Genomic DNA, 22,852 nt, shown 5'->3' on the forward strand with positions numbered 1-22,852 from the left:
GGGTAGATACAGGGTAATCAGGTTGTCCCACATGAAGCTCACAGTCTTAATCCCCATTTTACAGATGAGGGAACTGAGGCACAGAGAAGTCAAGTAATAATGTTGGTATTTGTTAAGCGCTTACTATGTGCAGAGCACTGTTCTAAGCACTGGGGTAGACACAGGGGAATCAGGTTGTCCCACGTGGGGCTCACAGTCTTAATCCCCATTTTACAGATGAGGGAACTGAGGCACAGAGAAGTTAAGTGACTTGCCCGCAGTCACCCAGCTGACAAGTGGCAGAGCCGGAATTCAAACCCATGACCTCTGACTCCCAAGCCCGTGCTCTTTCCGCTGAGCCACGCTGCTTCTCAAGCAGCGTGATATCTATCTTGATATCTATCCAAACGCTTAGCACAGTGCTTGGCATGCAAGTTAAGCTCTTAATGAATGTAGTAGCTATTCCTGCAGCCCCAGTAAGACCCATCTGAGGATCCTGTTCATCCACTCTGCCTTCCCACTCCCCTGCTGACACAGGACTATCTACTTCAGCCTGGGATTTTTTTTATGGTATTTGTCAAGTCCTTACTGTGTGCCAGGCACTGTACTAAGTGCTGTGGTACTTATGCCGTCTTCAGGTTGGAGACAATTTCCGTCCCACGAGGGGCTCTCGATCTTAATTCCCATTTTACAGATGAGGTAACCGAGGCACAGAGAAGTGACCTGCCCAAGGACACACACAACAAACAAGTGGCAGAACTGCAATTAGAGAGCCCTGGTGGCTCCAGAAACCGGACTTTTGGGTCCACAGCCAAAGCTAGTGGAGAACTGAAGCAAGGGTTTGAGAACTTCAGAGGAAAACCCTTCTCTGAGTGATTCCTTCCACCTAGGCTGCTCATTTCTTAGGTTCTTCCCCTTCCCTAGTGGCATTGCCAGGCTGCAGCCCCTTGCACAATAATCCCCTGGGGGAAGTAGGGGGTTGAAATTTCAGGCTGGGGGTTGTTGTGGTCGGGGGTGAGATTGGGCAGGGCCCTGGCATTGGGACCAAAGGTCCATAGAGCCAAATCTGCCAGGAACAGCTGACAGACAACCTTTGGTGGCCATCTCTTGAGGCCACTGGGGTCAGGAGAGTGAGAGTGTGGATGATTTGAAGCTAGACTTCCTTATCAAAAGCAGTTCTTGAGCAAACACTGCTGGGTCACCACGGGAAAACCCACAGTGAATACAGGCTCCCTGTGGGAAGGTAACATGTCTACCAACTCTGCCTTACTGTACTCTCCCTAGAGTTTGGCACATGTTGATTGATTAATTGAACTAAAAGGTTCAAGGAAGCCTAGTTTAGCCAGCTGAATCAGCCCATTTCCAGAAGCTCTCTCCTCCCTACTGCAACTCAGGAGTCTAAGGAGAAGAACAATGGCAAGAGGGATCAGATAGATATAAGAGGGGCAAAACGAACATTTGCTCAGAAAGATTCTCAAAGGCACGGATATTTTCCACCACGTGCTCAATTTGGTGAAAGAAAAGTTCACAAACTGTAGCTTTGTTCACCCCGGACAAGGAATCCATCCAGAAGTCTCTTCTCTTGGGCTCCAGAAAGACCTAGGCTTCCGTGTGATTAACAGCCCGTTTGAGGTGACGACAAGCTGAAGGGTGCCAGGCTGAGGTGTGAAGCTTCTTAGACAAGCTGTACCTCTAAAACCGAAAAATGGGCAAATGGGTCTTCTGTATCCTCATCTCCTGAGGATTTGTAATTTGAGCTGGCAGAGTCAACATGGGGTTGCGGGTGGGCAAAGGAGAGAGGAGGCAAAGCTTGGGTTGGGCAATGGTGATGTAAGAGGAGGACAGGGATAGGGATGGATGGAAAAGCTGAAGATACACCCTGTTGACCAATTAGGTGGACAGTTCCTGGGTGGACAATGACTAGGGCTGTGAAACTCCAAGCCCCTTATCCTTAGCTGCATAGATCAGTCCTCAGAAAGTTGGAGTTAGTGCGGAGGGTTATTCTTACCCTGGGGCAATTGTTTTTTGGTAATGGTATTTGTTAAGTACTTATTATGTGCCAGGCACTGTATTAAGTGCTGGAATCAATACAAGCTAATCATGTTGAACACTATCCATGTCCTGCCTGGGACTCTCAGAATAAATCCTTATTTTACAGATAAGAGGCCCAGAGAAGTGTAGTGACTTGCCCAAGGTCACACAGCAGACAGGCGGTGGAGCTGGGATCAGAACCTAGCTCCTTGTGACTCTCAGTCTCATTTTCTATCCACTAGGCCACGCTGCCTGCTTCTCGTAGGTTGAAAATGGATCTTTCCCACAAAGAAAATCCTGTCCAAAGACCATCCCCAAACGATACAGGCCTGGCCCCAGACGGCCTGAGAGGCAGAGGAAAATGAAAACCGGGCTTGTTCTGCTCTCCTCAAGACAGGCCACTGAAGACCCAGACTCCTGCCGGAAAATGTCCCCTCCTCCTCGGAAAATGCAGGGCCCAAGCGTTGCTTTGGAAAGCCTCCAGACCCCTGCTGACCCGGGCATGCCAGGGAGTCAGAGGAGGGTCTGTACCCGCCAGGCCCACTGGGTTAGGGTGGAAGCCCTTGGATACCCTCCAAAGCAGGCAGTTGTGGGAATATAGGAAGGATCTCTGTAGGGAGAGAAGGTAGAACACAGATAATAACTGTGGTATTTGTTAAGTGCTTAGTATCTGCCAGGCACTGTACTAAACACTGGGGTGGGTATAAGCAAATCGGGTGGGACACAGTCCCTGTCCCACAGTCTCAATCCCCATTTAACAGATGAGGTAACTGAGGCACAGAGAAGTGAAGTGCTTGCCCAAGGCCACACAAAAAACAAGTGGTGGAGCAAGGATTAGAACCCATGGCCTTCTGACTCCCAGGCCTGTGCTCTACCCACTAGGCCATGCTGAGGTTTCTGGCTGACTTCCAGGTATATGGTGAACACAAGTCAGCCTCCCAAGACCCCCACCGTGGTCCTTGGTCTTCACATGCCCTTGTTGTGATGTGTTGTGCTTCAACACCAGTACATCGACTGCCTTCCGGGACGTCACCGCTGGGGATCCTGCGGTGTTGAGCAGGGCCGAAGGGGACCTCGATGCCACGCTTGAGAAACCGGATGTGCTTTCCGAGCTAATTCAGGGCTCAAAATCATCAAAGAAGACATTAATACAGCTTTCTAGCCTTCCAAGGCGGGTGCCCGTAATTATCCCAAAAGAGTGATGCCCTGGATTCCATTTTCTAGCTCTTTCCTTTCCACTGGGCCATGTGCTGCCTTGGCAGGAGCGAGAAGCTAACCTAGCATTGAGCTCTGGGGGCCACGTGGGGTCAGAAGAAGAGAAGGGAGGCAGCCTGAGGGTTGGGCTCCCCTCACCCCACCCTTTCATCAGCCATTAATTGGGGGGACCCCCACTCTAACAGAGGGAAGGGTGAGCAGAAGCCACTATGTGGCAGTGTAAGAGTTTTTCCATGAGGGCAGTGGTGGCGGAAGTGGTGAGGAGTCTGCAGACTGCCCCTTGTTTAACTGTCACATCTTTAGCTGTTGAAAATTTAGAAATTTTCAACTTCAACTGGTGCGGACAGGGAAAATGTACCAATTCTGTTATATTGCACTCTCCCAAGTGCTTAGTACAATGCTCTGCACACAGCACTCAATAAATACCACCTATTGATTTATTTTCTTGTTGACTGGACTGTAATGATAACAGTGGCATTTATTAAGCACTTCCTTTGCACCATGCAAAACAATGCAGTAGATACAAGATAGTAGATGCAAGATTGGACCTGTCCACTCGGATTCTGTTCTCATGGTTTTGAGTTTCCTCCCATCCAGAGACTTTTTCAGAATGTCCTGGGCCCCCAAATGCCATGGAGGATTTAAGGGAAATTCTCTCTGGGGCCAGCAAGGCGGTCAAATGCCTCCTGATTATCCCTTCCAGCTGAAAATTCCGAGTCAAGTTTCCAAAACCACCTGACGATTGGTTTCCCACTTTCACAGAGTAGTGTTTTCTGACAATACCACATTTCTGGGCCCCTTTCTCTCCTGGACCCAGGGTTCTGCCCACCCACTTGCCTGATGGGAAAGATTTCGTTGTGTGAGAAATAGTGATACAAGAGGGAGATAGGAAGCTGGGGAAGGGCGGCGCATTCATTGCCCCGAAAGTTGCCAACATGTGCCCATCTCGACTCAGGCCCTCCCTGGTCTTCCCTTCCAGGCCTCTCTCAGAAGTCTCTGAGCCTCTGTATAACATCCCTTCTGGTCTACGGTTTACTCTGTCTTGGAGGTCAGTGGACAGGGCACTAAGCAAACTCCTGTTTGGCAGGCCCTAACCAGGGTCAGAGTGGGCTTCATAGCTTCCTCATTTAGGCTAGAGAGGAGCCTTGAGGTAGAAAGTGGGGGACGGGGTGGGGAATCTGCAGATGGGGGGCAATCTCAATCTGCACGTGGATTTCCACCTTTTTGTATGGCACCTAATAAGCGCTTAACAAATGCCATAATTATTATTACTATTCTTATTATTTGCCCCTCCCTCAGCCCCACAGCACTTTTGTTCCTATCCATACTTTTTTTTAATGTCTATCTCCCCCTCTTGACTGTAAGCTCATTGTGGACATGGGACACGTCTACCAACTCTGTTGTAATGCACTCTCTCAAGCACTTAGTACAGTACTCTGAAAACAGTAAGTGCTCAATAAATACGATTGGAGTAAATCTCAAATTTCCGTTAAGTCGCTCGGTCCTAGGAGGCAATGTAGCCGGTGGAAAAAGCACAGGATTGTAGAGTCAGAAGAACTGGGTTCTAATTCCAGCTTCGCCTCTGACCTGCCATGTAACTATAGGCAAGTCATTTAAGCTCTCTGGGCCTCAGTTTCCTCATCTGTAAAATTGGAATAAGCTCTACTTCTCTCTGCTACAGATTGCAAGTTCCGTTAGCGACTGTCAGATCTGTGATCAGATCTGATTATCTCAAGCTGACCCCAGGGCTTAGCTTTGTGCTTGGTTCATAGCAAGCACTTAAATACGTAAACAATTCTAGTAATTAAAGAAGGAAGAGCCTCTCCGATGTCACCAGCAAGCAAGCCTGTCCATATTGCCTGCCTAACCCCGGGAGGCAAAATGAATCTTGACCTGCACATATCCAGATAGTGGAGGTCTCGAAATGCAAACTTCAGCCTGAATGATCTTTCAGACCTCTCAAGACAATGGCTGCCTGGAACAGCTGGATCACTCAACCCCAAGAGCATAATAATACTTATGGTATTCGTTTAGTGCTTACTATGTGGCCAGGCACTGTACTATGCGCTGGAGTAGATACAAGCTAATCGGGTTGGACATAGTCCCAGTCCCAAATAGGACTCAGCGTCTCAATTTCCATTTCACCGATGAGGTAACTGAGGCACTAGGAAGTTAAGTGACTTGCTCAAGGTCACAAAGCAGACAAGTGGTGGAGTCAGTATTAGATCCCAGGTCTCTGACACCCAGCCCGTATTCTTTCCATTAGGCCAAGCGACTTCCAAGGTCAGTCCTCAGAACCTCCTGTCAATTACCAGAAACAGTGACACTCCCACCCTTCAGCTTTTTAGTGTTTTCTTTTGTGGAGAAGCTAACAAGTCCTCTTATTTTGGCACCAATCGACTGACATTCCAGCTGCATCTTTTGGAGAGATGAAGCACCCTGAAGAGCTTCAGTTTCGCAAGAAATCCAGGAACAAAGTAAAGGGTGTTAAAGACCCGAACACACCCAAACTCAGCTGCAGTCTGGCCTGGATGGGCCCTCCTGGGGCCAAACTCCAGCCCCACCTTTTGCCAGGTGGCCAGAGGCTAATAATAATAATAATGATAGTAATGATGGTATTTGTTAAGCGCTTACCATGTGCCAAGCACTGTTCTAAGCATGGAGGTAGATACAAGGTCATCAGGTTGTCCCATGTGGGGTTCACAGTCTTAATCCCCGTTTTACAGATGACTTGACCGAAGTCACACAGCTGACAGGTGGCGGAGCCGGGATTTGAACCCACGACATCTGACTCCCAAGCCCGTGCTCTTTCCACTGTCACGCTGCTTCTTGGCAATTTACCAATTTACCAGCTCCTGGCTGTGGTCATAACAAACCAATGGCCAGAGGGGTGGGCCGGAGGGCGGCATCAGCAGGGATGCTGTGTTTCCAGTCCCATGCAATCTCTGCAGGCCAGCCAGAAGCCCCACATTCCCCGTGGCTACACCCGCCTCCGCTGACCAATCCGACACAATCATCCCGAGGGTCCTGCCGGTCCCGGTGACCCTGCGGGGTCCTCGGCAGTGCCGAACGGGGCCGTGAAAGGCATCAGCCAGGCTGAGGCACGCCTTCTCTTGCCTCCATCCAAACCAATCTGGGCTGGCCTCTGGGCTGGAACTCTGGTCGGACCGCTGCCTGAGCCTGGGGTTTCTGCAGTTGTTTTGTCTTGGAATGAAATCATCTTCACTGAGCTGCTGAAAGACGATCCTTCTCTGCCTCTTTTTCCCTCTTCAGCTGAAACTGCTCAGCTCTTAGACTCCCGTTAAGGAAGCACTGTGAGCTTGGAATCGGTTTCCAGGAGAGTACAGGCTGGGGCCGAGGTTTGGGGCTGGGCCCGGCGAGTGGATGGAGGCTGGTGGAGTGGGTCAATTGGAATGGGGATGCTAGTCCCCCAGGCATCGACCTCCACAGGTGCTCTGATTTCACAGATGCCTCTGGAGCGGCCTCGTGCCCCTCCTCATCACGTGTCTCCACCCTTTCCCCCACTCGGTCTTGGAGAGGACCTGTCAGGAGCTGAGCGAGAGCAGCAGCAGCAACCAAACCAAGTGGGAACACGCTGGCTGTGATTTTGTCCATTTATTCTCCAAGACGCCCTGCGTCCCTCCCTCCCACCACCCCCATACAGCTTCCTGCCCTGCCCCGCTCTCTGCCGCAGCTGCTCTTCATGGGGAGTGGTTCAGAATCTGAAGTTTGGCTAGGTTCCTGCCCTGACTGAGTCGTTTCTTGTTAAATAGATTTACTCTATCGCTGTCCAGAAGAACAGGAGGCCTCATCGCAGATTGAGGTGCGGAGCAGGGGCGTTAGGATTTGGGCTCCACTGTCCTCAGCTGCAGGTCCTTGGTCTGATCCAAGACATCTCAGGCCCGGATAGGTCCTTTTTTATGGTATTTGTTAAACACTTATTGTGGACCAGGTACTGTTCTAAGCACTAGGGTAGATACAAGCTAATCAGGTTGGAAACAGCCCCTGTCCCACATGGGGTTTACAGTCTTAATCCCCATTTTACAGATGAGGTAACAGAGGCACAGAGAAGTGAAGTGATCACTCAGCAGACAAGTGACGGAGCTGGGACTGGAGCCCAGATCCTTCTGACTCCCAGGCCCATGCTCTGTCCACTAATAATAATAATGTTGGTATTTGTTAAGCACTTACTAGGTGCAGAGCACTGTTCTAAGCGTTGGGGGAGATACAGGGTAATCAGGTTGTCCCACGTGAGGCTCACAGTCTTCATCCCCATTTACAGATGAGGGAACTGAGGCCCAGAGAAGTGAAATGACTTGCCCACAGTCACACAGTTGACAAGTGGCAGAGATGGGATTTGAACCCACGATCACTGACTCCCAAGCCTGGGCTCTTTCCACTGAGCCAGGCAGCTTCACGCTTAGCCACACTAGGCCATGCCACTTCTCTAGTTCAAAGCCCTTCCCTAGGCTTTGAACTAGTTCCCCTCCAAGGGCAGAAGGGTGGGTGATGAAGGTCCTCACAGATAGCAGACACCCAAATGCGTGCGACAGACCCAAAAGAGGGCAGACCCAATGTTCCGTGGAAGTTCTCTCAGGGCCGGAGCGCTTCCCCAGAGGAGGGCCCTAGCTTCAGTAGTACTTTCTGAGCCACCACGTCCCTCTCCGGAGTCCCTCTGAACATGCGGGCCCCTTCCGAGCCGCAGAATACAATCTCACACATGAAGGAGTCCGGTACCCTATTGGAAAGGCTGAGAGACGGATGAAGCAGCAGAAAACCAGCCTGTCCGGTATGAAAACAGACCAACGGCCATCGAACCAGGTGGTGATGGTGGTGGGCAGCGGACCGGGACCGAGGGGTGGGAGGGGAAGCTACCGATGAGAGAAAATGGGAGGAAAGAGGGAGAAAGTGCAGGAGAGAAGCAGCAGTGCTTAGTGGTTAGAGCACAGGCCTGGGAGTCAGAAGGACCTGGGTTCTAATCCCAGGCACTGCCACTTGTCTGCTCTGTAACCTTGGGCAAGTCACTTTACTTCTCTGTGCCTCACTTACTTCTTCCATAAAATAGGGATTAAAACTGGGAGCCCCATGTGGACCAGGGACTATATCCAATGTGACAACCTTGTATCTACCCCAGTGCTTAAAACAGTACCTGGGACACGGTAAGTGCTTAACAAATACCATAAAAAAGAAGAGAAAATTTATCCAAACTCCTCATGGTGTTACCCCACGCCTGGGAGAGACTGACGGGCCCGGTAGACAGAGTGGCCAGTGGACCCACTGAGGCCGGTCGTGAATATCCCCACAACCGCACCCCGCGATTCTTTCTGGGAAGCCCATATTCTGCGGGCAGCCTCCCTATGTACCCCTTGACAGGGTTGCTCCAAATGACCCTCCCCTTCAGCTTCAGCCCACGATGCTGCAGGCCAATGCTAAGATCTCCCAGGCTGTTCTCCAGACAGGATGTGCCCCGATCTAGCGATCACCGTACGGAAGATGACCTAAACATTTCCAAGAGACAAAGGGGAGAGACATGGATGGCAGGTAGGCTAATTCCCCACATTACTGCAAGCGGGAAACAGGAACGTGGGCCAGAAGGACATGGGTAGGTCTAGGAATGAAAGGCCCATGAGAGCTACCAGAGAGGGTAAAGTGGAGAAGGTATGTCCCTAATCTCCCTACCCATAAACACTAGGGCAGCCAACATGCTAGTCCTCCAAAGGTCTGGAAGAGTGTGGCCTAGTGGACAGTGCACGGACCTGGGAGTCAGAAGGACATGGGTTCTAATCCCGACTCTGCCATTTGTCTGCTTGTGACCGTGGGTGATTTGTGTGAAGTCACTTAACTTCTCTAGGCCTCAGTTCACTCATCTGTAAAATGGGGAGTAAGACTACCTCATGTGGGATAGGGACTGTGCCCAAACTGATTAACTTGCAATTTACCCTAGCATTTAGTACAATGCCTGGATTATAATATGTGCTTAACAAATACCATTAAAAAAAAAGGGGCCCTCAGGTGCCAGCATCAGAAGTGAACCCTGGCCTGGACAGGCCACAGATGTGACCCGGAGATGGTCAATTTGCATTTTAAGGTTTGAGGAAAAATTTCCTGCATTTAGAGCTGCTGTTGCTATTTCCTCAGTCAATCACGGGGAGGGGCAGCTCCTTTTCGATCAAGCTTAGGTTGCGTGCCGTGATCTTACCTGGGACATCAGGGAGGATGTGAAAGAGTCGATCGCGGAGGGTCCAGAAAGCTTCCTATCTTCCAGCCACCATCCATGCAGTCCTAGCCCTTGCTTGATCAATCTGGGGAGGGTATGGCCTGTTGTCCACACCCAGCCTGGGTGATTTCTTACCTAGGCCGACAGACAAGATGGTCTGTCCATACGCTTGCTCCCTCGCAGGTAGGGATATGGGGGTGGGATGTGCAGGGAGGGGGCCAGAGGATTAGAGGGGTGTGTTGGACAGCAGGGAGCAATGGAGGTACCAGGAGAAGGGTTAAATGAAAGCTTGGGGGATGGGGATAGGGGCTTGGGAAGGGCAGGGCGGGGCCAAGGCGGTGGGGTGTTTAGTTTCTGGTGAAAGTCTGTGACTTGACAGGAGGCCCCAGATAAGAGGGCAACCTACAGTGGTCCAGTGGAGACACCAGTTGGGTTCGTTCTTCCAAAGACCAGGTCTTGGTCTTGGAAGGAGGGAAGCACTTTCTCTTACTAGGCAGAGCTGGAAGAAAAAAGTCAGGCAGTAAAAGTGCGGAAGGCAAACTGATGGGGCAATTCTGAGTCAATGGGGAAAGACAGGGTGATTTCCCCAAAATTATATATATATTTTTAAAAATTACACTTTTTTTTCCAATAGTAAGCCATTTAGAGAGCACAAAAATCTGAAAATCTTCGTACTGGTCTCTAAGTCACCCTGAAGGGGCGCTTGCGGGCTGGTTTTGTGGGTCATTCAATTGTATTTATTGAGTGCTTACTCTGTGCAAAGCACTGTACTAGGAGCTTGTGGTTGAATTCAACACAGTCATGGATGGAAATAGGATTTCTCAATTTAGAAACAGAGCATGTCCTGCCCACGTCCTGATCTAGCCTGGAACAGCCTCTCTCCTCACATCCACAGACATTTACTCTCCCCACTCCCTGCCCCGCAAAGCCTTAATTAAGGCACATCTCCTCCAAGAGGCCTTCCCAGGCTAAGCCCCACTTTTCCTCCTCTCCCACTCCCTTCTGCGTTGCCCTGACTTGCTCCCTTTACTCTTCCCCCCACCCCCAGCCCCACAGCACTTACGTATAAGTCTGTAGCTTTATTTGCATCGATATCTGTCTCCCCTACTCTAGACTGTGAACTCGTTGTGGACAGGGAATATCTACATGAACCAAAACTTGCCCTCCCAGGCCCACAGCACTTACGTACATCTTGTCTAATGCTGTCAAGTCATCTCTGACCCATAGAGACTTAATGAATGCATCTCTCCCAGAACACTCTACCTCCATATGCAATCGTCTGGAAGTGTATCCATGAGTTTTCTTAGTAAAAATAACAGAAGTGGTTTACCATTGCCTTCTTCCACACAGTAAATTTGAGTCTCCGCCCTTGACTCTCTTCCATGCCGCTGCCGCCCAGCACAGGTGAGTTTTGACTTGTAGCAGATGGCCTTCCACTCACTAGCCACTGCCCAAGCTAGGAATGGAATGGAATGGATAGGCCTCTGCTTGACTCTCCCTCCTGTAGTCAAGACTGGTAGAGTACTGGAAACTCTCCAGGTACAATCCTGAGAGGAGAACTTATGCACATATCTATAATTTATTTATTTATACTAATGTCTGTCTCCCCCTTTAGACTGTAAGCTCATTCTGGGCAGGGAATGTCTCTGTTATATTGTGCTTTCCCAAGCGCTCAGTACAGTGCTCTGCACACAGTAAGTGCTCAATAAAAACAACTGGCTGACTGACCAGTCTCTGGCTCCCTCGGTCAAATGGCCAAATGGGAGATACTGGCAAAAATCCTATGCTGAAAGATCATTATGGGAAGGGAATGTGTCTAATTTTCTTGTACTCACCCAAGTGCTTAGTACAGTGCTCTGTACATAGTAAGCACTCAATACATACCACTGAATGATTCCACTCTACACCTTTTCCTCAGGGGCAGCATCATTCCCTGCTTCACACTAGTTTAGAATTGGTATAGACAGGACACAACAGTGAGATTTAGGCATTTAGGTAGAGAAGATATAGGGAGAATGGGATTAGAGAGTTATGTATCTAAAAATAAATCAAATATTTACAAGCTATTATTTTGTTCCCAATAGGGCAATCGTGCTCAGAAGTGGAGCAAAAACATCTCCCGATCCCTCCTGCCTATTTCACCAAAGTCCCAGGGTCCTGCAATGCACCCGAAACCTCAGTGCTCTTATTCTTCACAGAGTGTACCAACAGAATGCAGGGCACCCTACAGGATCACAGAATTAGGCTTAGTCCTGGCTTATCTCTGGGCTGCCCCTTCAAGGGGAAATTAAAATGCAAACCTGTTTTCTCTGTGCAAAATGATTTCCAAAGTCAAATAACAGAAAGCCAAGAACTCGACACTGGCCAGGGAAATGCCAGAGTCCATTTGGGGAACAAGGAGAACCCTCGGTCACAAAGGTCGGGATTCTCCATCAGGGCTGTGATTTACAATAATAATCATAATTATGGGATTTGTTAAGGGCTTACTACGTGCCAGGCACTGTACTAGGGTGGTGTGAGAGGACACACACTTATGGGCCCAAAAGCCTCCGGGGCCTGATCAAGTTGGCATTTTGTGATGCCGGGCAGGACGGGGAGGATGACTGAGAAATAGTTTGGCTTAGTAAAAAGAGCATGGGTTTGGGAGTCAGAGGTTGTGGGTTCTAATCCCAGCTCCGCCACTTGTCAGCTGTGTGACTTCTCTGTGCCTCAATTCCCTCATCTGTAAAATGGGGATTAAGACTGTGAACCCCACGTGGGACAACCTGATTACCTTGTATCAACCCCAGTGCTTAGAACAGTGCTTGGCACATAGTAAGCCCTTAAATACCACCATCATCATCACTATTATTATTATTAATTATAAAAAATGGCATGATCTACCACTTGGGGATTTTCGCTCCTGAGATGGCACCCTCCCCAGACAGAGCCTGGGCAAGGCTGAAACACCTCTCCCTCCCCTCTCCCAATATGCAGAGTCTCCTGCCTCACTCTGGGGCAGGGACTAGGCAAAGAGGGGAATTCCCAAAGTGCCAGGTATTTCCACACTTTCAGCAGCCCTAACTGCTTCTCACCCCCCATGAAGTGCAGGCTCCCCTGGGGCTCCCAAACTGCTGACATCGACCCCTAAAAATCACCCTGGGAACCGGTGCAAGTTTTCTCTCTTGCCACGAGTGGGAGGAGGTGAGGTGCGGATGTATTCAGCATTCATTCATTCTCCAGTTCTCCAAACTATGCTCAATGTTCAGTGAAAAAGGACAACTGCATTCGAACAAAAAATGCCACAAGAATCCATCCTGCCAGTGCCGCCCAGGTTTATGAGCCCCATCCTCCCCTGAATTTGACAGGGGACCACTGAAGACCAGGAAGGAGAGCCAGAAATAACAACTGTGCCTGGAGGACCCGGAACCCCACAGGACCAAGGCAGAGCAGAGCTTCTTGGAGGTGCCCAGAGGTAAAACGTTGCATAGGCAGAAACTTTTGAAGGATCCCACTCCAAGAAACAGGCTTACCACCAAATGGAAAATTCATTTAATTCAAAAATCATACTTCCACTCATTTCACTGGATTGTCACACAAACCAAACCAAAGAACAGAAGCAAAGGTTTCAAGGCCGCTTGGACAAAAATCGCAAAGTTTTTGTAAATGCTGCTGGATAAAGCAATAGCACACTTAAAAAAGGCCCAAACTTGGCAAAACTGTTTTTGCTTGAACCTGGAAAAACAACAATTACACCCTATCCACAGATTATACTTGAATTACTGAATCAGAATCTACACACCAGTCAAGACCAAATACTGGGTTGAAATTTAAAATAGTGCAATATATCGTGAAATTTTGAACATTAAGGTGCCATTTGTAAGTACTTTATTAATATTTATTATACCGCACAGCACTTTAAAACACATTCAGAAGTAGCCTAAATTAGGAATTAAACATGCATGTATTTTGCCGAGAAAATATCGACAGCTCTTTGAATCTGGTCACTTAGCCTTAGACGCTAAGCACGGCTAGTGGGTGTTTCGGAACACGGCTTTTAATAAGGTGACAGAGAACTCGGCTGCAGAGAGCAAATATCGATAAATAAGAACAAAGCGTTTAAAATGGCACTTAATTTACACCGTCAATCATTTTTATAGCTACTCAACTGCCCCTCTCCTTCCTTAAATTCTTCCCCCACAAATCTCAAACTCTATAATGGCTAGACAACGGCAGACTCAAGAATGTCCGTGTTCATGTGAGCACCTATACTTAATGTACAAACACACACACACACACACCACCCACACTCACACATGTACATAGGCCACATGTCTACATCTGCCTGATCTGTTGGTCCCACAGGCTGTGGAGATGCTCTCGGTGTGTGTGCCTAGGATCCCCAGCATTTGACTGCCTGAGGAATAATGGCTTTGGGTCTTCCCTGTGGGGCTGAAAAAGTTCAGTGCCAACGGTGGTCACGGACAGTTAAAACTCCCAGGGATGAATGATGAAGCGTGGCAACCCAAGGGATAAATTCCCAGAAAGTACAGCAGAGCAGAGTGCCACCTTCCTCAACATAAACTAGGAGGGTGAATGTTCCAAACCCTGTTCTCCTGGGCCCTGAAATAATAGCTGAATCATCTTTGTGAATGAATGATCTCTCCACTAACAGACACCCTGATTTAAGAAGTTACTGGGCTTCTCCCATTCCCTGGCATGTGGTAAAGACACTGAGCAACGTTCTTTCCTTGGGGAAAAAGACGCATCGTCCCAATCCACGAGGAAGACCCTTGGACGTGGTGGCAGAGGCAGGGCTTAGGGGTCTCCCCTCATCACGGCTCAATCCTCAACAAGCCTGAAAGGTGCTTAGCTTTCAAACTGCCCCATCATCACCCTTTTGGAAGTTCTTTAGATGAGCCCAAACTGAAAAAAGTCTAAGCCCAACCTCCCTGAGGGACTGATGACAGTCTCCAGGAAGCTAAGCTCTCCAGGTAGCTCAGCCCCCTCCCACCCTGAAAGGCCTGGGTAGATGCCAATCTCACTCAAACACTAAAAAAGAGAGGGAAATTTGGTCAACTCTAGTGTGCTGACTTTAGTGGGAGGTAGGACAGGGTCATTAGGAGGCTGAATACAGCAGAGCTGTTCCCAGGGCTACTGGTTCAACCCTGCGATGGCAAACTTTGAGCGTACAAGTCTTTTTCCGATTCATTTAAGTCCCAGAATCTACCCCTGGGTGGGCATTCCTAGATGGCACACCTTGCCACTTCCCTGGGTGGGCAGGCTCTGGAATTCCTCGGTCCTTCTCCGAGAGCCCGGGGACACCCACCTTGTCATCCTCGGTGACTGCTTACCCCTCTCCTGCAGCTCTTGGTCCTTCTCTTACTCAGAAGTCTTGCCCTCTGCTGCAGCAGTGACTTCCTAAGGCTCTGAGAGACCACGACTGTGGGACTGAAGAATTAGCAAAATAGCATGGAAAATCGGGCACTACGAGAACCATTCTTTCCCTTCGCACCCTGCCCTGCAGTTAAATCGCCCACAGGACTAATGGCTCTCAGGAAAAGGGGGTCTGTGGCGAACCACCCCTACTTCTGGGTACTCGGGGCTCAACAGGCTGGGTGCAGGAGGTGGGGGACGTGGGAAGGAGACCGGACAGAGTGAGAGGTGGGGTGTGGAGAGAAAGAGGGACAGGTAAGATTCCAAGATCCCAAGTTACGGCCTTCACAGTTTCCAGAGGTAAAAGATGACTGGGATCCATAGTTCCTAATCCTATAAAATCCTAGGCAATCAGGTCCCAGGTTCTGAGGGGGAATTCTCTTTGGGTGGAATGGAAGTTTCAGGACTGCAGAGGGAAGAGGAGGGAACGGGGCCAGGCCCGATCCCAGGATGCAGTGGGGAGAAACACTGCAAGAATGAAAATAACTAAAGACTCCAGGCCAACACCCACCCTGGTGCTATCCCATTCTCAGTCCCCAGACTTACAAACTGACCAATTGTGTTCATTCTTTTAACATCCCATCGGCCCGAGTGCCTCCTCCCTCTTCCACCACCGGGGCCCTAGAAGTGCTTTAACAATAAAAGGGAGAACCCCCTTCCACCAGGTAAGGACGTGGAGGAGAGGTGGGAGAAGAGTGAGATGGGACCTCTAAGCCATTCAGTGCTTACCTTCTGCCTCTCACTCGCTCTCTCACCCATCTTGCACCCGCACTCTCTCTCACCGAGCAAGCTGTATAGGAGTTGAGCAGCTAGCTCACTCCAGCCTAGCTAAAAAGTATCAAATATAAAACTTTACCGCATAGCATTTCAGATTTGCCTATTATTTACATGTTAATTCTTCATTAAAGAAGTGTATGGAAATTCAACAACTCTTTCATATATATATATGCGTATCTATAAAATGTTAATTCCCTCAAAAAGATCCCTGGGCACCTGGGATGGCAGAAGGGAAGATCCCCAGATGTCCCTGCAATGGGGGGGGAGCTGGGATTCCACATCCTCAAGTCCTTCTAGGGCAAGAAGGGGGTAAAAAGGAAGCCCTTCCTCCCCCAGGGGTCCAGAGTCCTGAATCCAAAGGTTTGCGGGGTAGCCTCCAGGCCTCCGCCCTTGGTGATTTCAGAATTCCAACTGGCCTCACTGTGGGAACTTCCTTGGTCTGAGTGGCTTGGCCCAGGCACCGCGTGACCCTCTGAAGGGGCCCGCAGGGCAGTGCCAACCCTGACCTGCAACGGCTGAGGACACTGTTGCAGGTTTGGACACCAGGCTGTGGAGGGCTCTTCTTCTACAGTGGGGACAGTGGAGGGCAAGTTGAGAGGGGTCTGCAGGGAAGGAGGAGGAGGAGGCAGGAAGACAGGATGCAATGAGAAGCAGCCAGGTGTGCTTGTTATCTAACAAAAGTGACATCTTCCCAGCAGGGGAGAAAAAAAAAAACGCCACCAGAAGCGCAGACGTTTTTTCTGGCAGCAATACATTCTCAAACGGTAAAAAGGCTTGCTCCAGATATATTTTCCTATTGGCAATGCCCAAGAGCAGAGGGTAGAGAGCCTCTCTGCTGCTCTCACGACCTGTGGAGGCCCTTCAGATTTCAGGCCCCTCCTCTTCCTCTGGCTCCCCATCGCCTGCTCCTTGGCTGTTTTGGCGATTAGGAAACAGACTCGAACCAGAATGGGGGGGGGGGGAGGGGGAAACCAGGTACATGGAGAGAGAGTGCGTTTTTTTCTGTTGTTTTCTTTTGTAGCAGGCCAGGTTGCTGTGGTTACCAGGTGATGGAGGCCCTCGGCCACAGCGGCAGCAGAGAGGTCTCTGCTGTGAGTGCCCGCGTGCGGGAGGAGTGGTCGGAAATCTGCTGAGGATGGGCAAAAAGGTGCCGCAGAGATGGTCAGTGGTTTGATATTATGTAAACAATGCCTTAACCCTTTGTCACCCCTGAGAGGCAATCAGGCAAAATCCTTGTCTGGGAAGCAGGCTGGAGTTGTACAGAGTGGGAAAGGTATGCTGTAAACAAAGCAAAAGACAGGGCTGCCGCTAGAGAGAGGTCCCTGCTGGAAAACCGGACTCGGCCCTAGGTCCTTTGGGGAGCTAGCTCTTCAGGGCGCCCTCTCAACCCTGGCCCCACCCTCGCCCCGAAGGGCCCTCTAATGGCTCCGAGCTGAGATCCAGGCTGCTCTGCCCAATGTGGTGATGAGAAAAAGACTGCCCGTTTTTCCCCAGCATTGCCGAAACGCAGGCGCTACCAACGCCTCCCCGGCCAGTTACAAATCTGCTCCCCACTCACTCCTGCAACCTCGTCATCCACCACCAGAGATGACTTAATGGAGACAGGTAACACCAGAAATCACAGAAACATTCATTTCAACAGGTAGTTGGACAGTACTTCGCCTTGCATTTCCCAGTGGCGAAAAGCAATAATCTACAACACTGATCAGCAGTTGTCATGGATACCATGTAAAGCTCGGGTGGGATCTTCCCGGGGCCCAGAGTTAAAGGAACTCCACGTAGTTTTGAGGGATCAGTCCTGTCTTTCCGTTCAGGGTTCCTTCCAACCAGCCTGGTTCCTGAGACGGATGAACTGCAGAGAAAAGAGAGAAGGCAGGTGACGTCCCCACCCTACGCCCGATGGATGTTTCCTGCAGAGGGCTTCCAACATGGGCTCCCGAGACTCGGCTCCCCGGCCCCCGTGGCTGAGGTTGAGAAAGGAGGCTCTGGGGATGGATACACTTCCCTCTCCACTGGGAGAAAGTCTCAACGGTCATAGCGCCACTAGCCAGCTTTCAGTTTCCCCCTCTAGACTGTAAGCTCATCATGGGCAGGGAACATGTCTACCAACTCTGTTGGACTGTAATCTCCCAAATGCTTAGTACAGTGCTCTGCACCCCGTAGGTGCTCAATAAATACAATTCAATTGAGTGAGGAGGATGTCCGCCTTTCTCCTGATCTGGCCTTGCCTCCCACTCCAACCTCCACACATCCAACCTGCTTTCTGGTTCTTGACATCTAGAGGCTTCTTCTTGGGTCCTCCTCCTCTTCTGCTCCTATACCTTTTTTCCTTCTTTCTCCTAGATACTCAGAGGTCTAAATGTTACCCTCTCCCTCATTCTATGGGGAGACTTCAAATTCCTCCCCATTTGCACCATTATATTCAGCTGCCCTTTGCTGGTTTGGTTGGTTTTGAGTTTTATGAGATGAAAACGCCATTCTATTTGTGACATCACAGCCACTTGGTCTGGAAATCCCTGTGGGGCTGAGAGGGCGATTATATAACCATAGTTGGACACGCCGGGAAGTCAGGGGCGGGGGGAAGGGAGACCTTGGCAGAGACCTCCGGAGGGGCTCTGGGATCGATGCCCTAATTGTATAACAGCCGCTCAGCGGAGGGAAAGAGGGTATTTGATCCTTTTACATTGGGAAAACTCCAGTTTTCTGAGATTGTTTTGAGAGAATAAAGTTTCCCTCATTCCCCTCCCCACCGCATTAAGCGACTTCCTGTGCTTGTTTTAGAAAAACACTTCCGCCACTAAGCTACTGTACAAGTTCTGCTTTGGTCTAGGAGGGAATTAAATGCAAACGTGGAGAAACAAAAAGATAAGGAGCCAGTGGGCAGGTAGAAAAGGCCGGGCCAACTCAGGGCAGAAAATCAAATGTAATAGTCCCAAAACCCCAACCCTTTCTGCAACTCAACGTCTTCCCTCATTTCCCCTTTCTTGGGATTCTGGGGGTGCCAGAGCCCACCTGGACCCCCCAATCAGAGTTGGTTCTATGAAAGTCTCAGCAGGAAGTGGCGTGATTTGGGTGCCAATGTGTGCCTACACAAGGAAATAAGTATAAAAGCCAAAACAGAATCCCCGGTTCTCCCTGGGGCTGGGAAATATTGTGTCTCCTGCTTCAGCCGTGGCACAAACCCAGGCCACTTTATCAGTCAGACAAAAGGGCTGCTTCAACCCTTCTTCCACTTGCCCCCTAAAACGTAACCCTTGCAACTTAACCCAACAATCGAAAATCTCCCCCATTTAGAAAACCGGTCGAACCCTTCAGCAGTCAAAGCCCGCCCAGTCTTCCAAGGCACAAGGAACACCCGCACACTCTCCCAGCTGCCAAACTGTTCTCAGGCTTCAAGCAGGCTCACCTCACCTAACCCCTGGGCTAGCTCAGCCCTGAGCCTGGCCCTCCACACATCCTTCTTTCCCAGATCCAGGCCCTACCTCGGCCCTATACCCAAATTCCGCTTCAGAACACTTCAAACCCACAGAAACACTTCATTCTTCTTCGTTTGATATCAAAATTGGCTTTTCCTGCTTTTGGCCAGGTTTTCATACCTCCATCTCTCAGGGATGGAAACCTGACCAAATGGAGTACTCTGGCATAGGGTCAGCAAGAGGAAGAGCCTTCCGATTGGAAGAGAGGTGAAGTGGCCCTTTGCTGAAGCCTCTGGCCTTTATAACTTGGCTAGAAAATGTGTTGCGCAAAGTAGGGATGAGGGAGCCACCCAACTTAACAAGACAGCTGCAGAAATCCTTACAACCTGAAAAGAAGTCCGATCCTGGGCCAGCCAAAGGCCCCCACAACGATGTAGCTGAAAATTGCTAACTGGGTGGGCTTGGGAAAGTGACTTTCTGTCTCTGGGACCCTGAGTCCCCATCTGAATAATCAGCACTGTTCTTCCTGGCCCTCCAGAGGTGGGCAAGGACACAGTGAGATTCGAGGTGAAAGGGTTTGGGTTTCTTTGGAGGAAAAGTACTTAAGGAATCCAAGGCGCTAGCCACACTGCCATCAGGTGGTACTGACATGATGGCTTTTCTCTTTGACAAGGGGGAAACTGAGGGCCTCTCCTTGGCTTCAAAGTCCTGGAAATAGGCCGCTCAGCTTCAAAGCATTCAATCAGTTCTCCCACACAACCAGTAGGATTTAGCGAGCATTTCCTGCATGCAGAGTACAGTACAACAGTTGAGACATGCGTTTCCTGACCATGAGGAGTATAGTCAGGGATTAACTTGCATCTACCTAGTGCTTAGAGCAGTTCTTGACACATAGTAAGCATTAAATAAATACCACACAAGCTGCAGGGAGGCAGGCATTAAATTATGGCTGTGTACATAAGTGCTGCGGGGCTGACGATGGCGGAATATCAAGTGCTTAAAGGGTTTAGATCCAAGTGCATAGGTGACACAGAAGGGAGAAGGAGTAGGAAAATGAGGGTTTAGTCGGAGAAGGGTTCTTGGAGGAGATGTGGTTTTAGAAGGTTTTTGAGGGTGGGGAAGAGTGGCAAGCTGTAAGGGGAAGGAGTTCCACGCCAGAGGGAGGGCATGGGCAAGGGATTGGCAGCGAGATAGACAAGACTGAGGCACAGTGAGCAGGCTGGCATTCGAGGAGCATAGTGTGCAGACTGGACTGTAGTAGGAAATCAGCGAGGGAAGCTAGGAGGGAGAGCTTCTCTTCATCCCAGGCACAGTCTCTGCTGCTCCTCACCATTACCATACACTAGCTCTCCCCAGACAACACTGTCTCTCCAGGAGAGCACTTAGTCTGGTGCTCTGCATACAGTAAGTGCTCCTTAAAGACTACAGATTGACTATGTGATTAAGGAGGAGGAGGTGGCTCAACTCAACTACAATCCAGATTTAAACAGGGAATTTAGGAAACCAACAAGGGAGTCATGAACACAGACACATACGAAATGGGAGCTGGTCTTCCCAAAATGTTACCCCTTCCTCATGCCCAAAAAATCTTCCAGAAGAGCAGAGATCCAGTACTGCAGGATTGGAGGTCAGGATGGAGGGAGGCTGATCCACACTGCTCTATTGCGGTTCCTGGGGTAAAGGCAGGTTCCTGGGATCCCAACCCGGGAAATGCTCAGGAATCTTTGCCCTCTTCTGGAACAGCGTTAGGGTAGGCTTGGAGGCTTCCGGCCCCGGAAAATCTGGGCGCAGCTGTTTTCTCTTGCTTATTTCCTACAGCAGGAGCCTTCTCATCCTGCTGATTTCAGGACTTGATAAAGCTTCCCAAGGCAATTCTTCTCCTGAACGTCAGATGATGTTTCTGGGTACTTAATAATAATAATAATGTTGGTATTTGTTAAGCGCTTACTATGTGCCGAGCACTGTTCTAAGCGCTGGGGTAGACACAGAGGAATCAGGTTGTCCCACGTGGGGCTCACAGTCTTAATCCCCATTTTACAGATGAGGGAACTGAGGCACAGAGAAGTTAAGTGACTTGCCCACAGTCACACAGCTGACAAGTGGCAGAGCTGGGATTCGAACTCATGAGCCCTGACTCCAAAGCCCGTGTTCTTTCCAATGAGCCACGCTGCTTCTCTAACTGCTTCTAACTGCTTTGCTTAAAGATGACTGGTGTTCCTTAGGAAGAGGACTGTTCCTCCTTCCGGCTGTCAAAGGTACACTTGGGAGAGCCATCCATCAGTTTCCCAGTAGGTTTGGAAAAGCTTGTGCTTTAGTTTCTGAGTATTGCCTATCCACTTCTGCTCTTCAAGAACAAACTGAGGGCTGCAGCTCCAAAGCTGCTGGATAAGGGAAGGGACTTACATCTTCAGGAAAGCCAGTGATTTTCAGATTTGTCATTGGGAAATGAGACTTGCCTCATCCCCACAACCTTAGTTATGTTTCTTTCCTCCTTGGAAAAACAAAAATAAGCCCCCCTCCTCCCCCGCACCACCCACACACCCACACACCCACTCCAAAAAGCCCAAAAAACAGAATTAGGACATTTTCTTCTGAGGGGCCTCCTGATTTTGTTTATCAGTCCAAGAATGCCAATCAAAAGAGTCCTTGCTTAATACCCCCAATGGTAAACTAACGAGGCATGTGTTCGTGTCGTGTCCAGGAAAGAGACTCGGCCTATAACAGTTAATGTTCTTCCCCTTTTCACCTGCTTTTTCCTGGAGGGTGGGGAGGGAGGAAGAGAGGGGGAAGAGAGAAAAGCTGCTGTGGGCCCCATCTGCTCCTGCATCAGATAGAGTGGCGGTATTGTCTCAGTTTCAAAAGTGAATGAAAATCCAGCAAATATGAAATCTTTCCTTGGGGTCCAATTTCTACCCTCTCCTTTCTCTTTGGGAAATCAGAGAAAAATTCCATCAACTAGTTGGTTAACAACAACTTTGGTAATCAAGTCCCACCCCAGCCTAAGCTTGCGAAATTGATAGTAAGACAGTCTTCTGAGCTCAGAAATTAAGTCAACATGGTCCCCTATTTCCCCCTCTTTTAACGTTTTCCAGGATAAGCCGTGGGTTGATGAATTGTGTGTGACAGAAAGGCTGCGGGGACCAAGGGGCCTGCCTGGAACTGGTGGGGGAGGGCAGAGGAAGGCAAAGGAGGCCAGGGAAGGGGAGTCCAATGGCTGGCTGCCTTTCTAGCTTTTCCAGTTGGACTCTGTGTGTGACTTTTATTGCTGAGGTCTCTCCAAATGAGGCTTGTTTTTAGGTCTCTAAATCAAGGTCTCTCTCTCTCTCTCTCTCTCTCTCTCTCTCTCTCACACACACACACACACACACACACACACACACACACAGCCTAGAGGGTGTGCCATGATCCCTATCCCAGGGCAGGTTGCCACTTCAATCCACCCAGTGGAAGGGGTTCTCAGGTAAGCAGGGCACTTTGACAGCATGCTCGCACAGGACCCGACCCAGACACTAAGCCATGTGAGCGGGGATTTGGTACGCTCAGCATTTGGACCTTTACACTACGAATACTCTTGTAAATACCTCAACCTTTTAAATCCTCGAGCTAATCTAGATGGCAGCTCCCTCCTTTTCTCGGATCGGGCCTTTGGGTTGCATGCACAGTTACACATACAGACACACACAATATATATATTGTTAATGGGAAGTATACATATTTTTACTTCCTATTAACACAGGAGCTGCCCCAGAAGTGGCAGCCAGACACTGTTCAGTTGCCAGGCTTCCCTCTTGACTGTAAGCTC

At 49.7% G+C, this 22,852-nt stretch overlaps 1 protein-coding gene and 1 non-coding gene across 4 annotated transcripts in view; both read right to left on the reverse strand.

Annotated features, from left to right (window-relative positions):
* Positions 1-10,856: 10,856 nt before the first annotated feature.
* Positions 10,857-10,999, reverse strand: LOC114806962. Its single transcript, XR_003755015.1, has one exon. It is a non-coding gene; the product is annotated as a small nucleolar RNA SNORA7 (small nucleolar RNA).
* Positions 11,000-12,950: 1,951 nt separating this feature from the next.
* ARHGAP26 (Rho GTPase activating protein 26) overlaps positions 12,951-22,852 on the reverse strand; it is a 472,294-nt gene continuing 462,392 nt past the window's right edge. For 2 of the 3 annotated variants that reach the window (XM_029050709.2, XM_029050708.1), the window contains one exon: positions 12,951-17,486. In XM_029050709.2, coding sequence (XP_028906542.1) covers positions 17,270-17,486 — 217 coding nt within the window. In that variant the 3' untranslated portion in view covers positions 12,951-17,269. The remainder of the gene's footprint in view (positions 17,487-22,852) is intronic. The other variant, XM_029050712.1, reaches the window with a different exon arrangement.

Source organism: Ornithorhynchus anatinus, chromosome X1 (genome assembly GCF_004115215.2).
Source record: "Ornithorhynchus anatinus isolate Pmale09 chromosome X1, mOrnAna1.pri.v4, whole genome shotgun sequence".
In the NCBI taxonomy this organism is placed as follows: Eukaryota; Metazoa; Chordata; class Mammalia; order Monotremata; family Ornithorhynchidae; genus Ornithorhynchus; species Ornithorhynchus anatinus.